The sequence below is a fragment of the Lactuca saligna genome, chromosome 8 (genome assembly GCF_052625555.1).
Source record: "Lactuca saligna cultivar CGN05327 chromosome 8, ASM5262555v1, whole genome shotgun sequence".
In the NCBI taxonomy this organism is placed as follows: Eukaryota; Viridiplantae; Streptophyta; class Magnoliopsida; order Asterales; family Asteraceae; genus Lactuca; species Lactuca saligna.
In genome coordinates, this window is record NC_136424.1 from 167,549,015 (window position 1) to 167,575,272 (window position 26,258).

The window sequence follows — 26,258 nt, forward strand, 5'->3', positions numbered from 1 at the left end:
CTCATGGTGGTCGTAAACTACATACCTATATATGAAATACTTGGCCATTTTCATTCATTATCACACTTTCAAGCCTAGAACCCGGTTTTGCTCTCAAGTATCATCAAGAACTTTCATTCCAATCTTCAATCTAGTAAGTAATCTTTCCATTTTCAACTTGATATCCTTCCATATCTAGTGAACATACATGATTTCCTCCATGAAATCTCTTCTTTTGGTTAGATCTTCAAGTGTTCTTCTTTTCACCAAGAACACCACGAACACACACTAGTGTTTTTGAGCCTTAAACACCCAAACAAGCTTCTATATTGTAAGTACTCTTACCTTAGTTTGTTTCATTATTGAATCACTTATTTAACACCTTGAAAACATCAAGAACACAAGATCAAAAGGGTGTTTACGGCCAAGGCAATCTCCTTTGGTCGTAAACCCTAATGTTGGGTGCAAAGTTGCCACAACACCTTCCTAAGCCTTGAAACTAGGTCTAGAACACTTCCAACTTAAGTATAGGACCTTAAACATCAAAATGGTACCAGTTACCATGACTTTACGGTCGTAAACTCATTGGGCCATAAGCTCATGGCCGTAAACTCATGTGTTAAGGTCATCTTGGCCATAAACTCTAAGGAGTGGCCATACATCCCTTTTATGCAATCCTATGTGGTTTAACACTTCATTACAACTGTTTTCTAGTCCCTAAGATTGTTCCAATCAATGATTAGTTGTTGTAAACACTAATTAAATACATATATGTGTCATTATATGCTAAATAGGATCCGTGAGTGATCAAGACTTCATTTGACTCTTAGCATCCTTCCCCGATCTTACATTCGCATCACTCACTTCAGGTGAGTTCATACCCCTTAACTTATCTTTTAAATGATTTTAAATGCTTTTAGGGGGGGGGGGGGGGGGAATACAAGTGGAAAACATCTTAGTTATATAATCAATCACATGTGATTTATAACTATGTTTACAAAAAAGGATTTCATATACTTCAAATTGTGTTTCAAATAAATGATTTCTTACACTTTAAAACTGTATTATCAATCAAACTACTTTACATCGTTTTATAAACTAACATCAAGTCATTTACATCTATTGTTAAACTCTTTAAACTGTATTACAAAACATCTTTTAAAACTTATATCTTCATCATTCACTTAACCCTTTGTACAAGTTGAGCAAAGGGTTTACATTCATATTCAGTACCAATTCAAGACGTACATATAATGTAACGACCCAATTTTTCAAGCCCAAAAATTTCATTTTCAATTAAACACTTTGTAAAACATTTGTAAATAAACAACATTCAACCATATCATTCTTAAAACATATTTCATGTCTGCAAACCCAAAACATAAGTCATAGTAATGTCATATTACAAATCCCAAAATATATCATGATGCGGAAAACGGGAGTGTGTGTATGATGTGCCGCTACCGTGCCCGCTCCTTCCCCTTCGCTGAAGAGGTACCTGAAACCAAAATTGTAAACTGTAAGCACAAAGCTTAGTGATTTCCCCCATCGTACCACATACCATACAAAAATACATCATACATACTGCCGAGCAATTCTGGGGTGCCCGACCTGCCCGGTGCGGCCATTCTGGGGTGCCATCCTACCCGTGTTAAGCCATTCTGGGGTGCTGACCTACCCATGTCAGGCTATTCTGGGGTGCTGACCTACCTGTCGGTCCTAACAACCGCACTTGGGGACTACTCCCCTCCTACTACCTCTATCACATACCATATATCATGCCAGCATACTAACATACCATCACATACTGTCAGCCATATCTGGGGTGTCTGACCTACCCTTCGGTCCTAACAACCGATCTCTACTACTATCACATATAATATATCATGCCAACATATAACATATCAGGTAGTAACAAACCTAGATGATATCACAAAGACAGTCATCTAACATACAATTCCTACTGGTGGGTCGGCATTGTGGCCGTAGACCTACCGCTACTGGAAGGTAACTCACCTCGAAAAGTAGCTGCTGAAAATCTGCTTGCTAGACGACTGACTGCTGCACTGGCAATCCTCCGACTATAAATTCATAAACTTAGATTCGTCTCTCCTAAATACCCTTAGGTCGAATGACTGACCTATCCCAGGTCCAAGGTCAACTCCTTGGTCAAAGTCAACTTCCAGTTGACTGGACTCGCCGAGTCATGGCACAAACTCGCCGAGTCCCTCTCCTACTCGTTTCCAAATCGTCACCAAAGCATCCATCTTGAGGATTTGGGTTTCTAGGACTATTGCTACACGTTAAATTGCTCATCCCGCGTGCAGCTACGAAGGGTTGGACCTTCTACACTAAAACCCCTCTTAACTCAGTAACAGTTCATATGGATCACCGAGTTGAAGAACAACTCGTCGAGTTCCAGGTAATCTTCAAAGGACTTGCCAAGTTGTTCATCCAACCCGCCGAGTCTAAGACCATCATCATAGAACTCGCTGAGTCCCTTCAACCCTCCACTTATACAGACCAAATCTGAGACATGCAATGGTTCTAAACCATAAATCTAAGCTCCTAGGGTATGCTTATCACGTAAAGTTGCAAACTTTAGGTGCATGCATGGCCCTAAGAGCTCCAAAAGGCAATTCCAAGCTCTTTATGAGGTCATACAATCAATAGGGACCTCAATCACTTCAACCACAGAGACTTTACACTCATAAGGTGTCCATAAGGTCCAGATCTGAAGTCCTTTCAGAATATAGAGCATAACTACATAGGGTTTGAGGTTTTAGGGCTTGAAAACCATCAATTATGGACAAAAAGGGGATCTAATGAACTAGCGATCAAGATAGGAAGTTTTCTACCTGAATGGAAGTTTCTCACAGTGTAGATTTTGGATCTACTTCCCCTCCTTGCACACTTCAACCTCCTACTTCTTTTTCTAAGCTCCAAACTTCCTTCACCAAGCCAAAAGTCACTCACAAGAACAATATGGGGGCTAGTGTTTCGCTCTACAGCTCTCTGGAAGTGTTAGAGACAAGGGAGGCCGAGTTAGAGTGTTTAAATAGGGTGCAAACACCATGGTTAGGGTTTTACTTGACCAACATGGACTCGTCGAGTCTGGGACCCGACTCGCCAAGTCCCTCACTTAAATCCCATGCCAAAATCACTCCTACTCGACGAGTCGGGCCTCCAACTCGCTGAGTCCTAGACAAAATGAGAAAAAAAACATAAATAGGAATAGTACCAGGAATCCGGTGTTACATATAAATTATAATAGGTATAATTTATGATTCATAGAACATTATTACAAAATCCAAGTATACTAAAGTACATAGTTATTAAATAACACAGGTTTAATTCAAAACTACTCCCGAGTATACATTTTCCATAACAAGTTAAGAATGCTAATAAAGAACATACTATCAATCATTCAATCCTGAATGATTGGATTTTAAGTGAATGTTTATGCAAAAAAATTTAAAATTAGACAAATTACATAATTGGTGCATGCTTAAGAAATGTCACAAATTTAGTCCCCATTAATATTTTTTATAAACATGGTTTCTGTGGTTTTGTTGGTATAAAAAAACTTCTTTACTTTTTTTATATTCTTTTTCAATTTTTTTTTTGTTTAAATGCAATCTAAAAAAATATAAATAAATAAAAATACCCTACCCCCACCCCTACCTAGTACCCCCACCCCACTCTTTTCTTTACCTTTGATTTTCTCGCCCTCTTTGATCTCAAAATCTAGGGTTTGTTCTAGATGACGAAGTTGGTGATGGTGGAAGAGAACTAATGTGCGTTAACGGTGCTCACAACCTCCATCTTCATCTTCATTGTTTTCCTCCTAATAGCAAAATTTTGGAGAATCCATCACGATAGCTGGTGACGAAATTTTAGTCATGATCGAAGACGTCATAGATAGAGTCGAAATAGTGGTGACAAGAATAAACGAATGATCAGAAGCGGGGAATAAACCACATCAGACCTTAGAGGGGATATAAGCTCCATAATATTTGCATAACCCGGACTAAGAAATGTCGATGGAGGTGTTGGATTAGTTTATGAATGCTTGTAAAAACTAAATCTAATTTCCTCAAGGAAAAAATCGACCAAATAAGAATGATGTTTGTTGAAGGAGAAGCCAGAAGATAAAAACAAACATATTGATCATCATTAATTTTCTTGAATCATCATCCTCAATAGAGAACATAAAATAAACGTCATTATCATCTACTTCATCTTTTTTATATTTTGCTTTAATATCTTCCACACCTACTTTAATATATTTATTGAGTCCATCATTTGCATTGGACTCTTAAAATGCATTTTTTTCCAATAAAGGATCCAGTAAATAAAATTCGCCTATACCAAAGGGCTTCTAGTTCAGCGGTACCCGGTGTTGCCTTCCCTCCTTGAGGTTAAGGGTTCAAGTTGTTGGATTAGTGTCTAAGTCCATAACTATTTTACTATGTACTTGACCCGATGGTGCATGGTCCTTTTGGGTTGCCTTCACCAAAGCAACTTGATAGGATGAATTATGGAGAGAAAGGATTAAATATGATTTATTAATATATCATGAGAATAATATATTAAAGGAGAAATCATATTGTTTAATTAATATTACTCAATAATTAATTGGTAATTAGTTTTGTGACTAAAAGAGATTAATTAAACTTAAGGGACTGGAATTGTAATTATAAGATAATTGCAATTTGGGCTATGGATTGTCTTAAATTAAGGAGTGGACGAATTCTATGGGGAAGCCCATAAGGAAATCGTCCAAGGCCTTAATTAAAGGAGTCTATGGGTTGCTTAGGGCTTAAGCATCCAAATTAGGGTTTCCTTGTTAGATAACCCTAATAACCTCACTATATATAGAACACTTATGACCCAAAAACGTGGCTAAGCTTTGTTCTAGGGTTTCACACGTTTTTGGGCAGCCTCCATCCTCTCTCCTCTTCATCCTCTTGCTTATGGTGTTTGTGAACCATTAAAGGAGTGACATTTGTGACTTCAAGCTTTCTAAAGTCAATACAAGGAGGAATTGAGATTGTTATTGCTACATAACAATCAAGGTATGATCTTAAACCTAATTGCGTGTTAATATGATTACTTGAATGCTAGAATTAGGGTTTATAGTCTTGGATAACTTGCATGTACAATAGAGAAACCTAGATCCAAGCATTAGGGTTTGTATGAGCACTAGGGATGAAAGTGGGTCCAAACCCGGACCCGATGGACCCGGACCCGGAAAACCCGGAACCGGTTAACGGGATTTTATAGAACCGGAAACCGGACCGGTATATAGGAACCGGTTCCGGTTCGGTTCCGGCTATGGTTCCGGGTAAAGTGGGTCTAGAACCGGAAAACCCGGAAACATCAAAGTGGGTAGGTTGGAACCGGATAAAGTGGGTTTAGACCCGAAAAACCCGAAAAAACCGGAATTTTTGGTAATTACTTACAACTTAGTGGGTTGAACTTTGAAAATTTTCATATTGATATCTCCACTTTGGGGGGCTGTAACTTATTGAATACGAAACCACAATTAACAAAATTAGAGTCCAAAATCATGTACCAAGTCTAAAATACACTCTGGAAAAACCCGCATGTCAATCCGAATTTAAACAAATGAGATATACCTGTGTTAATATTTTCACATAATACAAAGTACAAAAACATTTTCAGTTTTGATATCCCGACTTCGGAGGACTGTAAATCATTGAATGTTAAACCAAAAATGACAAAATTATAGTCTAAACTCATGCACAAACTGTAAACTAGAAGTTGAAAAAAAACCACATGTCAATCCGACTTCAAACGAATTAGATATGCATGCTTTAAAACTTTCACCGAATACAAAAAAACTAAAAAACTAAAAACTTTCAGCTTTGGTATCTCAACTTTTGAGGACTGTAAGTCAATGAATATAAAACTAAAAATGAAAAATTTATAGTCTAGAATCATGTACAAACTCTAAACTACATGTTGGAAAAAACCGTATGTCAATTGGAGTTGAAACGAATAAGATATACATCTTGTAAACGTTTCACAAAAAGTGGTTCCGGCCCTAAAAGTGGTTCCGGTTCCAAAAACCGGTTCCGGATTTTAGACCCGGTTTACCCGGACCCAATGGACCCAAACCCGGATTACCCGGAACCCGGATAAAGCCAATTTTTAAACCCGGAACCGGACCCGGTTCTAAATATTCCGGTTCTAACGGGTCCGGTTCCGGTTCGGTTCCGGTTCCGGTCCGGTTTTCCGGTTCTAAATCTCATCCCTAATGAGCACATAGGATGTTCTTATGACCAAAACCCATCAGTGGTATCAGAGCCTAGATTGGTTTCTATTGTATTGATGCCTTGTATGTTGAAAAAATTCGATTTTTGTGGTTCTACATGATGGACTCGGCGAGTCCCACTGTGGACTCGGCAAGTTGCCCCTACTCAGCGAGTCCATGGGGGTACTCGGCGAGTTCGAGCGTCAGATGGAGCTATTTTCGGGATTTCTTGTTGTGTTTTTTTGAGATACTTGCCTTTACCATATTAGATCAATATAAATCCGATTTTATAATATATATGAGTATATTCTTGATCTAATTGAAGATATTTATCAATTAATAAAATATTTGTTTCCTTATGTGATAATTGATTAATTATTTTGATTAAATTGGTAAATTGTTTTGCAAGAAATCATTAAATAAATCAAATATGGATAATTATGTGATTAAATGTTAATTTAGATTATTTGTTATTTGATCCTTGTTGTTATGAAAAGTTTCATATTTTCCCTTTTAGGTTTTATAGTTTAAATTTGAACCCAAAAGTTTTGTTGTTTTGAAATTTAAATAGTTGAAACCCTAATGTTTTGAAAAAAGGTTTCAAAACTTGCCCTCAAGTTTTGGAATTTAAATTTTGATTAAAAGTTTAATTTTGATGTATATTTAAATTTTAACCCTAATATTTTGAAATGTTTCAAAACTTGCCCTCAAGTTTTGGAATTTAAAAGTTGATTAAAAGGTTTAGTTAGGAATGTTAAATTCTAAAACCCTAGTAATGTTTTGAAAAGTTCAAATCACACCCTTGTGGTTTTATTAATTAATTAAGGTGTATAATTAAAAGAGGTTTAATAAATCCATAAAAGTTTAGGTTTACAATTTAATTGAATTAAAAGTATAATTGTTAAATTTGACCACCTAGTATTTTAAAAGTGTAAAATACACCCTATATATATATATATATATATATATATATATATATATATATATATATATATATATATATATATATATATATATATATATAACATTCAAAGTCTAACATTATATATATATATATATATATATGAGTAAAAGTCAGTCTTACCGTTAGTAGGCCTCATTCACGAAGCTGGTTTATAAGGGGTGTTTAAGGATATTGCCTATAAAATGGCGATTGAATGGGTATCCAGTATCCACTCTTACCCACCGCACTCTTGACTAGTGGAGGGTCGTTAGCCGAACGGGTAGGATAGGACGCAACCTTCCATTATAAGTATAATGAAATACAAAGTAACTAAATGTTTTTCAAATTCCCAATCTTAGTTACTTAGGCAAAAGTGAATTGATGCAATTCCATGAAATTACACTTTGTATCCTTGCGAAGTCGTTAGTGGAGCGTGTGTGGTTTACCGGCACACTAAATGGTTCTAAGCAAAGGTTGCAAACGGTCACTCAATGTTTGTCCTAGTTCGGTGGAGTGTGTGTGGTTTACCGGCACATCGAATAGGTGACTGTAGCATGTGAGGGCACCATGTAAGTTTGCATGGTTATTCACACCCGCTTTGTGATCCTCGGCATCCCAGTCACAAACAAGAGGGGCATATCGAGATTTAAACATGCCATTGAAATGTTCAATGAATCTCAAAGGATCTAGGAGTTTTCATAGATTTAAAACTTAAATTTCTTTTTGTTTTTCATGGTGGAAATTAGTGAATCGTCATTCACTTACCTTCAAATATTATGCAACTAGATTACGGCATCCCTTTTCTAGGTTGTAGTCCTAGCCTTATTATCTCATTTGGGTGATTTACTAAGGAATCAATCGATCAACTAACTTGAATTCGTTTTCTCCCATTTTGTAGATGTCAAAGTTCGACAACTATGGTCTTCCCAAATCCCGTGGAACAAGCATTCCACATGAAGATGGTATTCCACGATTTGATCGAGGAACGAGATATCATGCTTCACTTCCTCCACCTCCTCCAATTGTTCTCCCTAACCCACAAGATCGAAGAATTGAAAGGTTCAACATCACTAAAGCCCTATTGGAAATGAAACATGAAGATGGTAAACATGTGTGTGCCCACATTCTAGGAATGAAATCACACATTGATAGATTGATAATGTTGGGTGTGTCATTCCCGAATGAGTTGGCTGTAAATTGGGTTTTGCAGTCACTTCCTGAATCATATAATGAGTTCAAAAGAAAGTATTATATGATGGATCATGACGACAACCTCATTGACCTACCTTACATGCTCATTGCTGCTGAATCAGAAATGATTTGGCGAAGCAATGGAACATATTTGTTGGGAAAGTCAACCAACCATGCTTCCGAGGACGTTATAAGAGAAACGACCTACGTTTGATGCCAAGAGAAAGGGAGTTGGATAGAAGTCTGCCCCAAGAGCCTGAAAATTCCAAAGATGGGAGAGTTAAACGGTATGACTGCGCTTCAGGTAAAATCCACTATCTAACTTCGTTAAGTTCCTATTCATTGATTCAAAATACATGATAAGATTGCATTTGAATATTTTTGTAGGATCCGTGAAAAGAAATGAAGCTTGGTGAAAGAGCAAGATGAATCTAATCACAAGAAATGGATCTTGATCGCATGGACTTGAAGATTAGATTTTGAGTTTAGATAGTTATGATAGAGTAGTTAGAAATTTTCTTTTTGAAATACATAGTTTTCAATGGATTTTGCATTGTAAAGACAAATGTTTTCCGCTGCTTTTATAGATAAAATAAATTTTGGTTTGACTTATTTATTTATTTGTTTACTTCCTTGCAATGAAATCGTTATGAAAATTGATGTTTGAATATTTCTACAACAAATGGATATGATTCTTATTTATGGTGTTTATGGAAAAAAGTCGAGAATTTACCAAATAGGAAGAGTTTCTCATCGCCCAAATTTCAATTGGACAGAAATTTGGAATCACGCAACTTGGTTGCATGATGAATGAGAAATTTCATATTTGGAAATTAGACTAATTCGTTGACAAAGTGTCAAGTGAAGGACTAGGAGATCGAGCACACAAAGTTGTGTGTTGATCAAGGTCACCATAAAAGTAATAAAGATATTCGTCATAATTTACTAAAGGTTTAGTAAATGTGATTATACTTACAAGATTAAGTGTAATTATGAATTGATTGAAAAAGTTTAAATCAATAGCAAAACGAATAAGAAGAATCAAGTAGGCAGAAAGATAAAAGTTTTTCCATTCTAAGAAGAAGGGAGAGTACCTTTTATGCTTTATGATAGATTGAGAACCATATCTCAATTGATCCTCTAAGTGAGTCTTAGTACAATTGTATGTTTAAGAAGAGGAATCAAGAATTGAAGAAATGGTTAAATCAAAAGGGCAATCATACTTCGTTCCAATAACAAGTCTTAAAGTTAAGATTGTGACAATGAGTGAAAAGTATTAAGAAGGTTTATAACATTCATCAAATTTGGAAAGTTGTGATGTCTTGGATAAGACAAAGGCCAACTAGGACCAATTTATGAAGTGTTTTGATAAAAGCTACACTAACTCTTGAATATTTGTTTTGTCAAGAAATGGTTATTGCCAAGAGAATCTTATATGTCAAGGAGTCAGTGGGAGTCTTAATGGTCTTGAAAGGTTTCAAGAACAAATCAAACAAACCTTATCGATCATCACTAGCACACGAGTTGAGGTTTACAACCTATCGTGTTGACATTTTTTTGTTTCTGTGTTGTTTCCAATTGAGTTAATTATGCATGTGAGTTCTATGAGTTCTCATTTTGAACGCATAAAAGACAAGGCACCTTGATCAATGAAAGGTACATTGATAGGAAAAGGTGAGCTGCTTAACTACTTGGAAGACGTGGTGGGCAGCTGTGCTACCATAAGGCAAGAAATCAAGATTAAGAAAGTTCGGTCCATATGAGTTTGAATTTTTCGTAAACTTTGGTTTTAACAAATTCACATGGATAGGAACACATACACCGTTTAAATCTAAGTGTCATAAGATTTCCTCCTTCATGAAAATGATTGTGAGGAAATGCTTTCACTAAGAAAGATTTTAAGAAGATAGTGATTGTAAAATTGCATTCTCGAATTTGATTATGGTTACGGTATCCCTTTCCATGATTTGAATTGTGAGGTTTGGCAACTAGTCTTAATTGTTTAGACACACATATGAGTTATCTAAGGAAAAGTTGTATAAGTTTAAGAGGCCTTGATAAAAGATTATCAAAGCATTAAGTATTAGAAACATGACTTAAGAAATTCAATAGGTATTGTTTTTTTGAAAGTTAAGATGTTTACGAATACATGTCGAAGCTAGTGGGAGCATAAGTGTTATGTTTTATAATAATCATCATGATAGTGGGAGCATAAATGTTATGATTGTATGATTATTAAGGTACGTATTGCAAGTTGGCAATATTAATTATAGAAAACAAGAGTTATACCTTGCAAAGTGGTAAGGGTTGTAAAGTTATTTTGCTATAATTAAGGGAGAGAATATTATGCTTCATTTCAAATCTAAAGGCTTAGGTTGAGAAATGTTAATAAATTTAGTCAAAGGTACATAGTGTGTTCTTAAAATTTCGATTATGATTACGGCATTCCTCTTCACAATTCGAATTTTTTAGAACATAGCAAATAAAACATTATGCATCATGTCTCATACGCTTCGGGTATAGGATCGATTGCAAATGCTTTAATATTTGAATATTCTAAAATTTTCCAAATGTCTAGCGCATTTAGAAGGAAAAGGGACTAGAATCGGTTTTGACTAAAATAATTAAACAACTATCAAAGGACAATCCAAAGTTCGACGAGGATTGGTTGCTTGTGAGTAGTTGGAAGCATGGTATTATATGGACCATATCGACATTAGTATGAATAGAAAAGATTCTATTAAGAATGAGTTGTCATATGGAAACTATGGAAATGTTTCCATATTGGATGGACCATATCGACATTATTATGAATAGATAAGATTCTATTAAGAATAAGTTGTCATATGGAAAATATGGAAACATGTCCATATTAGGAATTGAATATTGAAAATCTATGTCTAGATTAGAAACTTTTATGTAAAAGGATGTTCAAAGGAATGTAATTTGAGTGAGAGACATCATATCTAAGGAATTGTCTTGTAACAATCTCCGATAGAGGAATTTGTAATATCATTGGCAATAGTCTTTGTGACTTTGGTGCAGTGACATTACGAAAATAACATAAAATGTTAGAATCTAGCATATTTTATAAGTAGTAAGAATTTGATATTCTTTCACTTATGAAAAGGGATTTGGAGTTGTGAAATGGGAATGATTGGAAATATGCTAAATTTGATCTATTTCACAAAGTAAGAACCATAGGTAAACATTGTGTGCGTGCTAGGAGCATGGGACAAGTGTAATAATTCAAGTAAGAAGTTAATTACCCGAAACGACAAATAATGAGTAATCGATATGGTGATAAATAAAAGGAGTTTTATTTATACTCAAAGGTTTGAGGCCATATGGGATTAGTATTATTCTTGTGTTTCACTTTGTATGTTTTGACTTCCTGAATAATTTAATTAGTTAAGAACAGTCAAATTATTCGAACGGACCATAGTCATTAATATGTTGGAAGTAGATATGAATGAAGACTGTCGTGAATTGGTGTGTGGATTGTCTAAAAGGGTATTAGACATAAGCAAATGTTTGCTGCAACGTTCATGAGTGCTTATGAATATGATTTGAGCATTGGATTAAACCCACGCTCACTTGGATCACTCCATGAATTGTATCACGAGTGATTGGTGAGACGATAACATCTTATATTCTTCAAACCGAGATGTGTGAGTTGTATTTTGCGAATCGGTTGCACATTGATAATATGAAAACGCACCAGTAACTTGGTGTTATAAAACATATTGTTGTGTGTGATTCGGTGAGTAAGTGCAAGCAAGAATTGTATCAAAGTTTATCCGTTCCTTTTATCCAAAGAAGGATAAAAGCGATATCTTTAGGCCCCTCGATGATTTAGTGATGACAAATGTAAATGCTCGGCCGGGCTAGGGATAATTTGATTTGTTCAATTAGTCAGTCGTCATAAATCGGAGATCGAGAAATAATACAAAGAGGATGATTTGAAATCATGTATCATACGATATCTAGAATGGAGGAATATATGATCCCTTATCTAAAGGACACGCGTATCTGATAGGATCAGAGTTGACAGTGGCTTTGGAAAGCTACGATTGCAGATCAGGATCTGAAGTCATACGCAGAATAGTTATTAGACTTATCCAAGTGGGAGACTGTTGGATTAGTGTCTAAGTCCATAACTATTTTGGTATGTACTTGACCCGATGGTGCATGGTCCTTTTGGGTTGCCTTCACGAAAGCAACTTGATAGGATGAATTATGGAGAGAAAGGATTAAATATGATTTATTAATATATCATGAGAATAATATATTAAAGGAGAAATCATATTGTTTAATTAATATTAGTCAATAATTATTTTGTAATTAGTTTTGTGACTAAAAGAGATTAATTAAACTTAAGGGACTGGAATTGTAATTATAAGATAATTGCAATTTGGGATATGGATTGTCTTAAATTAAGGAGTGGACGAATTCTATTGGGAAGCCCATAAGGAAATCGTCCAAGGCTTTAATTAAAGGAGTCTATGGGTTGCTTAGGGCTTAAGCATCCAAATTAGGGTTTCCTTGTTAGATAACCCTAATAGCTTCACTATATATAGAACCCTTATGACCCAAAAACGTGGCTAAGCTTTGTTCTAGGGTTTCACACGTTTTTGGGTAGCCTCCATCCTGTCTCCTCTTCATCCTCTTGCTTATGGTGTTTGTGAACCATTAGAGGAGTGACATTTGTGACTCTAAGCTTTCTAAAGTCAATACAAGGAGGAATTGAGATTGTTATTGCTACATAACAATCAAGGTATGATCTTAAATCTAATTGCATGTTAATATGATTACTTGAATGCTAGAATTAGGGTTTATAGTCTTGGATAACTTGCATGTACAATAGAGAAACCTAGATCCAAGCATTAGGGTTTGTATGAGCACATAGGATGTTCTTATGACCAAAACCCATCACAAGTCCCGTCGTGGACATAGGTGTATTTAAGGTGTAGTTTATGAGTATATTAGATTGCCGTTAAAAAAAATCGCCTATGAAAATGGTTGCTATCATAAAAAGAATATGATTTTGAGCTCTCTTCTTATTCACACCAAGAAAACTACATCCACCATTGAACCAACCCCATCGCCTCTGCTACCCCTTCTTCAATATTGGGTGAGCTGTCGTCACCCTCAAATCACAACTGAAATTGGATTGCCAACTCAGAGTTAGTATTTAACTCTGGAGGAAAATATAGGGAAAATGAAAGCAGAACTTCACCGGAGTTGGTTTCCTGTTGTGTACATCTCAGCTAATTCCTCACTGTCGACTACCTTTTTTCCTTTTCTCGATTTCAAGATCATTCACAATCATTTCCGATTTTCTCATAGATATTGAACCTATTTCACCCAATTTGCCATTCTTCTTGTATGAAACTAGTTGGTGGGTGTTGATTTATGGTTTTAATTATGAATTTTTTGGTTTAATTTTTGCAACTTGTGTCATTTTCCGGTGAAAGTATTGCCATTGATGCTTGTACCCACCAATTGTAAAAAAGGTTGTTGATAAATTAGGTACCATTACAGAGTCTAAAGAGGAGCGGCGATTTAGGGATGGATTATGGCAATCGATGTGGAAATAATCAAAATACGAGTGTGAGCAAGAGAGAGAACGATAAAGAAAGAAGTGGATGTGATGGTTTTCTTATTTTATTTATTTATTATTTTTAATAATTAAATTCAATTTAAAAAAAAAGATAAAAGAAATTAAGAAAAGGTAAAAAAACATTTCATATAGCTTTAAGACCATTGATACAATTGATGCAAGTTTTAGAGAAACTACCATTGATACAATTTAAGAAAAACTACATAATTTTTCATGTAGGTTTAGATATCATAAGCACCATTCACATAATTAGGATTTTTAGTAAACTATAGACCATTTATGTAATTTTGTCTTGAATATATATATATATATATATATATATATATATATATATATATATATATATATATATATATATATATATATATATATATTCAAGACAAAATTACATAAATGGTCTATAGTTTACTAAAAATCCTAATTATATATATATATATATATATATATATATATATATATATGTGGTCCGGTTCCGGTGAGGATTCGTAAAGACACTTTTAAAAAATTGAAAAAATATCTAAAAATATACAAATCATAAAATCGAGCATAGTAATACATCGTAGAGAAAAAAAAATTAAATCATTAAAATTGAATCATGAATCAAAAAAATGATTTATTCTTCAATTTGAACGATACAAAAAATTTTTCCCAATTTTTTCTCTCCGATATAGCGTTATGCTCAATTTTATGATTTGTATTTATTTTTTTTTATTTTTAAGGTGTCTTTATGAGTTCTCACCGAAAAAAAGTCATCATCGGATCTTCTCTCTCTCTCTCTCTCTCTCTCTCTCTATATATATATATATATATATATATATATATATATATATATATATATATATATATATTAAAGAGAATATTAACTTTTATGGTAAAAAAAAGTGGTATGTAGTGTCTTAAAGCGAGCACACAAGTGTAATTAAGCGAAGTCAATTTCGGTTCATATTTGCACCATGTATAAGCAATATAGAGTCTTGGTGTTATAAATATTTACAACCCTTTGAAATCTTCCTGCATATAATTATATAAACCATATTATTTTAATCTTCCCTGTATGTGGAAATTGGTATGGCTTAAAAAGCCATTTAACAACTTAACCAACATCTTCGACCACCATACTTTTGATTATTATTTTCTCATTCATCTGAAATTTTAGTCATTTTAATATGTAAAAAAGAAGGTACCATAGTAAAGAAGACAAATGTATCATCGTTTACCCCTTTTGAAAAATGAGTAAACATATTTTTCCAACAAATAGACATAAAATAAAGTTTTTTAAGATGTGAGAGCTCCTTATTTCCTTTATATTGTCTCTTTCTCTATATTCATGATCAAATTATATAAGATATTAACAATTTTCCTCCTTAGATCATTTAAACCTTTTGGCTATCTAAATGTTAATAAATAATACACCTGAACGAAAATATTATACTATTAAGTTATATTTTAAGTTTTTATTTTATTTTATTTTATTTTATTTTTTTATTTTTTATTTTAATTTTTTTATATAAATATAAAAAATTATTAAAAAAAACTTTAAAAGAAAGAAAGTTAAAGTTTTTAGTTTTTATTTTAAATAAAAACTTCGAATCCAGAAGATACTTTAAGTAGTTTTTAGTTTTTTTGGAGCTTTTAATTTTTAGTTTTTAACTAATTTTACACATCTAAAAGGTAACAACTATTTTTACTCAGTGTTGTAAAAATCTCAACTATGTCCTGATTGATCTCCGATTAATCCCTAGGCGTTACTCGGTTCGTAAGAATATATTAGACGATTAATCTCTGCCTAGACAATAAGTGAAAGTGTAGAATCCGATGAATTTTTAACATTTTAAAGAAGTCATATCTCAATGAAAACTTTTTGAGGAATAATTAGTGCTGTATTAATTATATTAGCCTAGTTTGTTATGATATTAATGATATTTACTAATTATGTTATGATAATAGTCATATTTAAGTTGTTAAACTTTAACAAATTTACAATCGAGGGTCTCTGATTCATCCTCGATTAATCCTTGATTCCCTACCTACGCCGATTAATCCTCGTTTACATCAATTAATCCCTTGACTCCAGTGGAGTGGACCGCACTGACTACCTATCGTTGAACATTTTTTTACAACTTTGTTTTTACCATATATTTCTACATAAATAAAAACTATATATATTAACTATCAACTACAAAGTACTAACTTTCAGTTCTCAACGAATCACACCCTAAATGTTTTATTGAAGATAAATAAGGTTGTTGGGTGTGGTAGTGTTTTCACCGCCGACAATCCTATGTGGCAGCCTTTTACCGGAGGTGAACACCGCCCCACACCCATAATTTTACCGGTGGTATAATACCGATGGTATGTTTCCATCGTTGATGAAACTATTGATGTGTCTTTCTCTATCTACTCTCTCTCTCTCTCTCTCTCTCTCTCTCTCTCTCTCATCTTTACCTCCAGTGAACACTATCAACACCACCCTTTAACCTTTTTTAAAAATGGTAAAATTTATATCACTATCATCCTATGTGTCACATATTACCACCGGTATGACTTCCTTTAGCCTTATAGCGTAGATTGATTTATTAAGTTAATGAAATAATATAGAAGAAAATTGTTTGTTTGGTACATTAAGGGAATAAAGTAACATTTAACTGTTTTAAAATGTCCTTATATTACCTAATACCGGGTTAATAGGTAATATGGGTGCTATATGGAATTTTGGTAAAAATTAAACACATCACAAAAATTCCCTTTACATAGCCTTCATCCCCATATCCTCCATGTCGTTTTTATTTCTTGTACTAAGCCTTATATCCATCGTCACCAGCTACCTTGGTATCCACTAAAAACCCAAGTTGATGATGCCTTCTATTCCTCCCTCTTTGTTGGTCCTAATTGACATATATCTGCACGCAATTGATCAAAATCAAATTACATATACACATAATCGATCATGGATGCAGTAACTACATGGAATCGAGAAAAAAAAATATGAAATGTCATTAAAGTTTAAGAACTCATCCTCTCTCAACCCAGCTCCATGATTTCATCTGCTTGTCTAGACAACCTCTCATGCACACATATGGTTCGTAACACAATTGACAACCATTTTGAGGTTCTAAGAATGTGGAGAAAGAGAAATTGCTCCAGGTCTTCCCTCTGTCCCACACAGGTCAAGGATGTGAATAGAAGAGAACGATAACAAAAGGTTCACATGAATCTGATTGTGATTTCTAGGCGGTATCAGATTCGAATAACAAGGTGATGGATAGGGTGGGTGGAGGGGACTGCGTCTGACATGGTGGTGCGAACTGTGAAGGCGAACCAACGGTGATCCGAAATGATGAAGTTAATTTCAAAAGAGAACCCTGAAGCCCGAACTTGTGATTCTCGTTCCACTTTCACCTTCCCAAGCCGATTCACACCACTGTTGTGGTTTCCGTTTATTCCCCTTTTGAATCTTCATCACAGCCGGCTCTTGAATCTCATAAACCTTATTCTCTCTCTCAACTTTAAAGGTCAAAACTTTCTAAAAAATCAAAGATAAAAAATCAAACCTGCTGGATGAAACACATATGGCACTATAATCAGCTATTGATGTATGCAAAAGATATCACATATCTAGTTTTAAATTATATCCTTACTACTTATCTACTATTGCACCTATAGGTAGTGTACCTAGTCGGATTAGAGTATAGTAAAGTAAATTCGGGTCGAACTCATGGAACGAATTTAATTAACTAAAATAATTACTAAGAATTAACCTAAAATAAGCAATAGTTAAAAAAGGTTTTTATCTGATTTTTCAAGTTCAGACAAACTTAAACACATGACTAACAATTTTAATCAATATACTAAAAATACTTTCGTTTAGTTTAAATCCACATTTTCCTTATGGTTAATTACTAATTATGGATTACTAAAGTTTGTTACCATTTATTATGTAATTAACAATTCAAGTTCAAATTTACTAATATTTTCACCAATTTATGAACTACCTTGTATGGTCATACATAAACAAAACACAAAATTAGTTATTAATTATAGATAGGATATGGTCACAATTTATGTTCTCTAGCATAGCTAAAATTGTTACTTTTATTACTTATCTAAGATTTGGTCGATCCTAGCTCTAGTAATTTAATGGTCACTAAATCACTAGGTAATCAAGTTTATATAATTTAATGGTCACTAAGCTACACTTAACTTGAAATTAAGCAACGACATCACAACTTTAACATGTTAGGTAATAATAATCAAACACAAGCACAAAACCAATTATTAAAATCCATAAATTAATAAACTAAACCATAGAGTCAAAGTATCATCTAGCTAAACGAAAGCAAATAAGTTCAGCTACTTATGGCCGAAAACGAAAACATAAGTTCAACATAAATCAACATGATTAAAGTAAATCAAAACAGTGTCATGATGTGTTCTTTAATCTCTTAATCTTCAAGCGAATTCTCCTTCAAAGGAATGTTTTGTGCACTTCTCTGAACTCTAAATTGGTTATCTTAGAATACCTCCCTCCCAAAAGCTTCCCAAAACCGTAAGAGTGAAGGGGCATTTATAGTTTACCATAATATATATCTCACGTCGTGAGAATTGGTCTCACGTTAGCTTAGTAGTTATCCGTATCGGGCAATGATTATGAATTCCAGCATACTAATCTTCTAGAATATCCTCCTCACATCGTAAGATTAGTTGCCATGTTGTGAGTTACATTTTTTCACTGGAATTTTCTTCTTTTAATCAATCCTTGTCAATTCGGGTTCATATTCTTCAAGAGTGTTCCATTTGGCTTTAAAATACAATTTAATTTAATAAGTACCAAACATCTTTGCAAATAACCAAAATATTACTTAAAATGTATTAAAATATTACGTAAAAATATATAAAAATATAACAATATTCTAAGTAAAGTGATCAAATGAGCATGTTAAATTCAACTTTACTCCCTTAATGTATAAAAAAATAAAAAATTAAGTGACAATTTTTAAACTTGGTCGGGTAAAACTTTTGGTTGGGTTAATATGATATTTTTCTTTTATTTATCTTTTATTTTTATTATCTTATGGAGTAGTATATAAGATAAGTGTTCCTTATGTGTGTTCCAAAACCCTTCACATTTTAGGGTTTAACGTTCCCTCCCTCGCACCCACAGACATGATGATGAATACTATCTTCTTCAGAGCTTCATCTACCTCCACCAGACTCGTTGCTCTTGCTTCCTGCAACTCCCTCAGGCTTCTTCTTCCTTCATCTTCAATAGCAATTCCAGTCAAATCTCAATTTTTCATTAATCCCACCGTTGGGGTTTTAAGGAGCAATTTCCACGCCTCTCGATGGGTAGATGTGAGGGCTTCCGCTGTCCTAACACAGGCTGCCGGATTCGCTGCTACAGCCGAAATTTTATACGAAGAGGACACCTTATCATCTTCTTCTTCTTCTTCCTCTTCCGATGGTCTTGAGATATCTAGCCTTGGGATTCCTCAAGAGATTGTTAATGCTCTAGCCAAAAAGGGTATAACCAAGCTCTTTCCCATTCAGGTAACCTAATTTTACCTTTATTCTGTTCATTAACATTGAAATTTATTCGTATATCTACATATTCTCATGATGTAATCCTTACAGAGAGCTGTACTTGAGCCAGCAATGCAAGGGCGTGATATGATTGGGCGTGCGAGGACAGGAACCGGGAAAACTCTTGCTTTTGGTATTCCTATCATGGATAAGATTACTCGTTTCAATCAAAAGAATGGGTACTTGACTTCATTTTTCGTTTTTGCTTCTTCATACTTTTCATGTAAATCAACTGTGTTTTTGCATATTCATTGATAAAAATCGATCTTTTTATCCACAGAAAAGGGAGAAACCCACTAGCCATCATCCTGGCTCCCACCAGAGAACTAGCTCGCCAAGTAGAAAAAGAATTCTACGAAGCTGCACCCAATCTAGATACGCTTTGTGTCTATGGTGGAGTACCCATTCAACGTCAAATGAGCACCATTGATCATGGTGTCGATGTGATAGTAGGCACTCCTGGACGTGTGATCGATCTGATCAAGAGAGGTTCCTTGAAGCTATCAGAAGTCAAATTCGCTGTTCTCGATGAAGCCGATCAGATGCTCAACGTGGGTTTCGCAGATGACGTTGAAACAATTCTAGAATATCTCCCACGAGAACGCCAAACCATGATGTTTTCAGCAACAATGCCAAGTTGGATTGTGAAACTCACTCGCAAGTTTCTCAAAAGTCCATTAACTATCGATCTTGTGAGTCCGATCTACTCATCTACACCATTTTCTCTTTTCCTTTTTTACCTCTGTGAATCTTGTTATATGATACTAATAGTAATTACTAATTAGTAATTCCCCTTTTTTAATCACAGGTTGGTGATTCTGACCAAAAATTAGCTGATGGAATCACATTATATTCTATTGTATCAGATAATCGTGATAAACCATCAATTATTGGACCACTTATAGCGGTATATATATATATACTTATTTACCTCATAATTACAATCTTTCCAATCTTTACCTTACGTTTATGTTTAATTTCAGGAGCATGCAAAAGGGGGAAAGTGTATAGTTTTCACCCAAACAAAACGTGATGCAGATAGATTATCACAAGCAATGCAAAGGCACTTCACTTGTGAACCTCTTCATGGAGATATTACTCAAAATCAAAGAGAGAGAACACTTGCAGGATTCAGAGATGGGCGTTTCAATGTTTTAGTAGCCACTGATGTTGCTGCTCGAGGGCTTGATGTGCCTAATGTTGATCTTGTAAGTGAATTTTGGTTTGTATTTCAATGGCATTTTTGTAATTTGGTTAAGTTAATGAAAGTATGTTTGTTGCGTTAGGTGATACATTATGAGCTTCCATCTTCTTCAGAAGTGTTTGTTCATAGGTCTGGAAGAACAGGGCGTGCTGGAAAGAAAGGAAGGGCGATCTTAATCCATTCAGCTCAGCAGATGAGAGATGTGAAGGGATATGAACGTGAAGTAGGATGCAGGTTTTCAGAGGTATAAATTATAAATTATGAAATGTAAATATAATGGCATATCATTTAAGGGAAAACTTCATACAAGTCCTTGTATTTTTGGTCTCGTAATCTATTTAGTTCTTATATATATTTTTTATTCAATTAAGTCACGAAAACCGGAAATTGTATTCATTTTGACCATTTTACTTGGTCAACAAGTCGTCCTACTTTCAAAAATTATACTTTTGGATTAAATTTTAAAATTTATTAAAAATTTGGTCGAGATTTCAAAATTTTGTTATGAATTCATCCTAAATTTGGTTTTTTATATCTTTGTTTTGAATATGTTTTGTTTGTTGTATAAAATCATATTTATACAAAAAAACATGTTTTTCACATAAAAATTGTTTTTTTAACAAAAAATTATTTAGAAAAAAGAAGGTTTTTTATGTGAAAAATGTTTTTTTTTGTATAAATATGATTTTCTAAAACATAAAAATATATTCGAAACAAAATTTTGAAAAAAAAGATGTAAAAAACTAAATTTAGGATGAATGTGTAATAAAATTTTTAAATCTAGGCCAAAAGTGTAAAATTTTGACCAAATTTGTAATAAAATTTGAAATCTGGGCCAAAAGTGTATTTTTTGAAAGTAGGATGACTGACAAGGTAAAAGGGTTAAAATGAATACAATTGCCGTTTTTGGGACTTACTTGAATAAAATAAATATAAGGACTAAATCTTATTATGAGACCAAAATATAAGGATTTTTATAAACTTTTATTGAGTTTACCCATCATTTAAAATGATTAATAATAATAATCTCATTTTCTCATTTGTTGTGATTTATCAAGCTTCCGAGAATCACTGTTGATGCAAGCTCAAGAATCGAGCTTGGTGGCGGTTCTAGCTCTTTTGGCGGTAGATTTGGTGGTTCCGATGGTTATGGCGGCGGCGGTGGCGGTGGTGGTCGGGGTCGTTTTGGGTCAAGCGGTGGCGGCAGACCATCTCGTGATGTTGGTTTTGGCGGGTCAAGTTATGGCGGCGGGTCAGGTGGCGGCTTTAGAGGGTCGAGCTCTGACCGTGGCGGTGACCGGTCAAGTGGTTTTGGCAACATGCGGTCAAGTGGGTTCTCAAAATCTGGTTCCGGTTCGGACCGTTCAAGGTCTAGCAGTGGGCGTTTTGGTAATTTTGGCGAAGATTAAAATCAAGATTTCCAATCTTGTCCCTAGGTGAGTTTTGATTTTACACAAAACATGACAGACCGTGTACTTTGTTTGACTGGGATTGAGACTGATATCAATGGGTGGGACAGAGACACAGACTCTCGCTCTTGATCTCTTGTCTGTGCAAATGACGTAAATGCCCTTGGACACAAATTTAGATATAAAGAAGTCAAGAACGGTTATTAACATGTGTTTGATTAAGACTGATATTGATGTCAATAGGTGGGACAGAGACTTGCTCTTGATCTATTGTATATGCAAATGACGTAAATGCCCTTTGACACAAATTTAGATATACAAGAAGTCAAGAATGGTTTTATTTAACATGATGCCCAATCATCATTTAAGCTGGTCAATTATAGGGCCCTTGAGTGTTACATTATATAGAAAATATGTTTGACTATTTTTTTGTTTGGTTGATTTTTTATGATGTAAGCAGGAGGCAGGTGGGAGGAGGGTATTAAAGACAATTTACCATGTTTGTGTGGGAGGGATGGCTTCAATTTGGAAGGCTGGTGGTGGGGGAGGGTTTAGCTGACATTATCATAACAAAAGAAAAGATTGATCTTATTCTTTTTTAGTTATTATTTTTTATATGTATTATGTATATGAATCTTTTTGGCGGACTTTATAAGTAATTTTTTGTTTATTTATATTTATATTCCATCCTGTTGAAAACAGTAAATTGATAATGATTCAAAGTTTTGTATCAAAACCTGAAATGTACTTGACTATATGTATATGTGTGTTTATTTCCGTAAGCTAAAACTCTCATACCAATTAAAACACCACTCATATGGGAAATTTTTAGAAATAGGCCCCAAATAGTGTAATCTTAACATTCAAAAGGTTTAAAATGGGAAGCCTAATGAGCATTATTGGGGTCAATCTTCATATTAGGTTGGATAAAATCAACTATTCAAGCCCAAAGCCAAACCCTTGAACACTCCAACCACCAATTTTAAAGAATTTTAATGTTTAAAGATAGGTTCAAAATTATATTTAATCATGTAACATACCTATATCACTATTAATCCGACCAAGTCATAGATTAAAGAGATTGTCTCATAAAATTCAGTTAAGGATTTGAAATTCAAAGATGGTCAATAAATTGGATTTTCACACATGATTTTCATTGAAGATGATACAAGCTAACTCATAATCATACTACAACCTTATTAACACGATCGATTATTAATTAGAATGTATTATGTCTTGTCAAAATCAAGCTCATAACTTTATTAAAACACCAAAAACTCACTTTTAATTTAATTGGATGATTCAACATTATAATTTTGATTCAAAACTATTAAAATTACATCCAAAACATGATACTAAGACTAACCCTTACATCCATATCAAACTCCATTAGGCCATGGATGAATTCATGAAGTTAGGGTTTTAAAGAGTTGTATTTTATTCAAAATCGTTTTTAGAAGCTTTGAAAATAGAACAAAATTAAACTATTTTTAAATCACCAATGATCATTTTACAAATAATGGAAAGATTAACAACTGTAGAAGGAAAATATTATACAACCTTTAAAGATTTTGATTCCTCTGGGGATGTTAGAAGTTGATGAAGATTGCAAAAGACTCATAAGAAAGCTTCTCTAGAAGTATCCACCAAGTAAGACTAAAATACTTCAAGATGTTAGTCTTTACTTGTATTAAGCTGTTTTTAAACCATTAAAACTTATACTAAATAAGCCTTAAGGAGAAGCGACTTATGAACCTTCAAATCTAGCACTAAACTGCAAGAAAGAAGAGAGGGAAGGATGGCTCAATAACCATGAAATTTTTAGTTGTTGAAAAGAGAAAAGAGAGAAAAAGATCAATTTTTTTATATTAGTAATGCCCTCCTTTTATACGTACCAATGTGTACAAAGTCAAGCCTTATATTACAGGAAAACGTGGTGTTCTTTATGATAAGTATGGAGTAAGATGAAAACTAACAACACAGATCAGACTTGTGTGTACTCTTGGTTTTGATTAGAAAGTCAAAACTAGATTATCATTATTTTCTTACTTCCTAACTAGTTAGTTACAAGGACAGCAGATGGATACTCAAAGTGTCCATTTAATTGTACATGGCTCATATATTCATGTCATATGAATATAACTAGTTTTTATTCTCTTTTATTATTATTTCTTAAAAACGTTAATTCTCAATTAATTGTTAAAATATTATTTTCATAAAATAATAACTTTTCCAATTAAAATATTATTTACTAATAATCAAATTACTTTAATAAATAATCAGTTAGTAGTAACTTCCTATAAAATGTAACCCTATAGGATCATGTATTATTAACAAATATCATTATGTGATGACCCTTTGACATAAAGATCTTTCACAAACCACTATTAAAACTTCATAAACTATGTTTTTGATCATACAGATGACTACATCTACTTACATAGTTTATTTAGCGTTATAAACTTATAATTCAACACTAAGCTTAAACTAATCTTAAGCTTCATCATAAAATTTATTTTTTATGTCAATCCTCAAATTCTAAAAGCTAAAATGACAAATAATTGGTTAACTTAACGATCTTATAAACTTTACAACATGAATTTGATGTTGATACTTGAGTTGCTTCAGTATTGTTCCTCCAAATAGTATTGTTCCTCCAAATTAATTCATATTCTTCCAGTTGAGATCTCTATAATCACTCTATAAAAGCATTCAAAATGAAGGGAAGATTTTGATTTAGAACTTAAGATCTAAACTTTCTGAATTGGAAAACTAGTCCGTTAACTTCTTATTTTAAACTTTGATATAAAAGGTCATTGATTTAGCATTTCCAACTTAACAAGTTTAATTTGAACTCTTCTAATGTTAACATATTGAAATTTTAGGTAAAAACATAATTTACAAAGTTAAGTCAAAGTCATGCCTAAATTTCCATAATTGATAAGATTCACATCTCTAATTCTAGGTTTCTATTTATAACCCAATATTACTTTCTAGTTAACATTTATAGTCTCATATAAGATGGTTCATATCTAAAGGGAACTGATTTGTACACAACACTTTTTCTCCGCACACAACAATTTGTGCTTTAAAGTGTTGTATTGTACAACTTTATAATGCATAAATTGTTGTGTACGGCAAAAAATTGTTGTGTACGGATCACTTCCCATATCTAAATGGTTAAAATTCCTACAAGTTATGTCAAAATTATAATTTAACAAATTTATTTCAGTGTCATTCCATAACTCCCAATCTCAAAGCTTTTGACCAACCTATCACCTAATTAATTAATTAAATTAAATTTAGTTATTTTGAATTAAATAACATTAAAATTTTAGATTATTTTTTTATGTTCTAAAATCACATTTGGAGAACTTTACGTAAAACTTCTCTTTCTTCAAAACTTCTAATACTTCTCGAAATGCTTTCCATTCTCTTGCTGGCTCTCTGAGTAAACTAGAATATCATCTATGAACACTATTTTGGATTTATCGAGGCGTTTACAAACCCTATTCATCAATTCCATAAATGTTGTTGGAGTATTGGTTAGTACAAATAACATAACCAAGAACTCATAGTGTCCGTATCTCGTTCTGATTGCGGTCTTATTGATATCTTGTTCTCTCACCTTCAGCTAATGATATCTTGACCTAAGATCGATCTTTGAGAAATAGTTCGAACCTTGCAGCTGATTGAATAGGTTATCAATCCTTGGCAATGGATACTTGTTCTTTACCGTTGCCTTGTTTAGCTCTTTATAGTCTATGCACATCCTCATGCTTCCATGCTTCTTCTTTACGTATAACACCAGAGCTCCCCAGGGTGAAGAACTAGGTCTAATGAAATCGTTGTCTAACAACTCCTGAATTTGTATCATAAGCTCCTTCATCTCTATCGGTTCTAATCGGTATGATGCTTTTGCAATTGGCACCGATCCTGACAACAAGTCTATTCGAAACTCTACTTGTCTATCAAGGGGCAATCCAGGAAGATCTTCAGGAAAGACTTATGGCTAGTCACACACCATTGGTATTCTTTGCATTTCTTTC

At 33.6% G+C, this 26,258-nt stretch overlaps 1 protein-coding gene across 2 annotated transcripts; it reads left to right on the forward strand.

Annotated features, from left to right (window-relative positions):
* The first annotated feature begins 19,140 nt into the window (after positions 1–19,140).
* LOC145010876 (DEAD-box ATP-dependent RNA helicase 53, mitochondrial-like) lies at positions 19,141–22,883 on the forward strand. 2 transcript variants are annotated; one of them, XM_078969438.1, is made up of 8 exons: positions 19,141–19,563; positions 19,648–19,775; positions 19,877–20,288; positions 20,405–20,503; positions 20,580–20,804; positions 20,883–21,044; positions 21,859–22,236; positions 22,667–22,883. In XM_078969438.1, exons 1-7 carry the CDS (start codon positions 19,180–19,182, stop codon positions 22,207–22,209), a joined length of 1,761 nt encoding a protein of 586 aa, XP_078825564.1. In that variant the 5' UTR covers positions 19,141–19,179; the 3' UTR covers positions 22,210–22,236; positions 22,667–22,883. The 2 variants fall into 2 exon arrangements, with proteins under 2 accessions (XP_078825564.1, XP_078825563.1); XM_078969437.1 differs by having other exon boundaries at positions 22,670–22,883.
* Positions 22,884–26,258: the final 3,375 nt, after the last annotated feature.

Excerpts from the sequence above, each read along its gene's own strand:
- LOC145010876 (XM_078969438.1), top strand. The coding sequence starts at position 19,180 with ATGATGATGAATACTATCTTCTTCAGAGCTTCATCTACCTCCACCAGA. Across the intron at positions 19,564-19,647 it reads CCAAGCTCTTTCCCATTCAG|AGAGCTGTACTTGAGCCAGC; the intron begins GTAACCTAATTT and ends TAATCCTTACAG. Across the intron at positions 20,289-20,404 it reads GTCCATTAACTATCGATCTT|GTTGGTGATTCTGACCAAAA; the intron begins GTGAGTCCGATC and ends TTTTAATCACAG.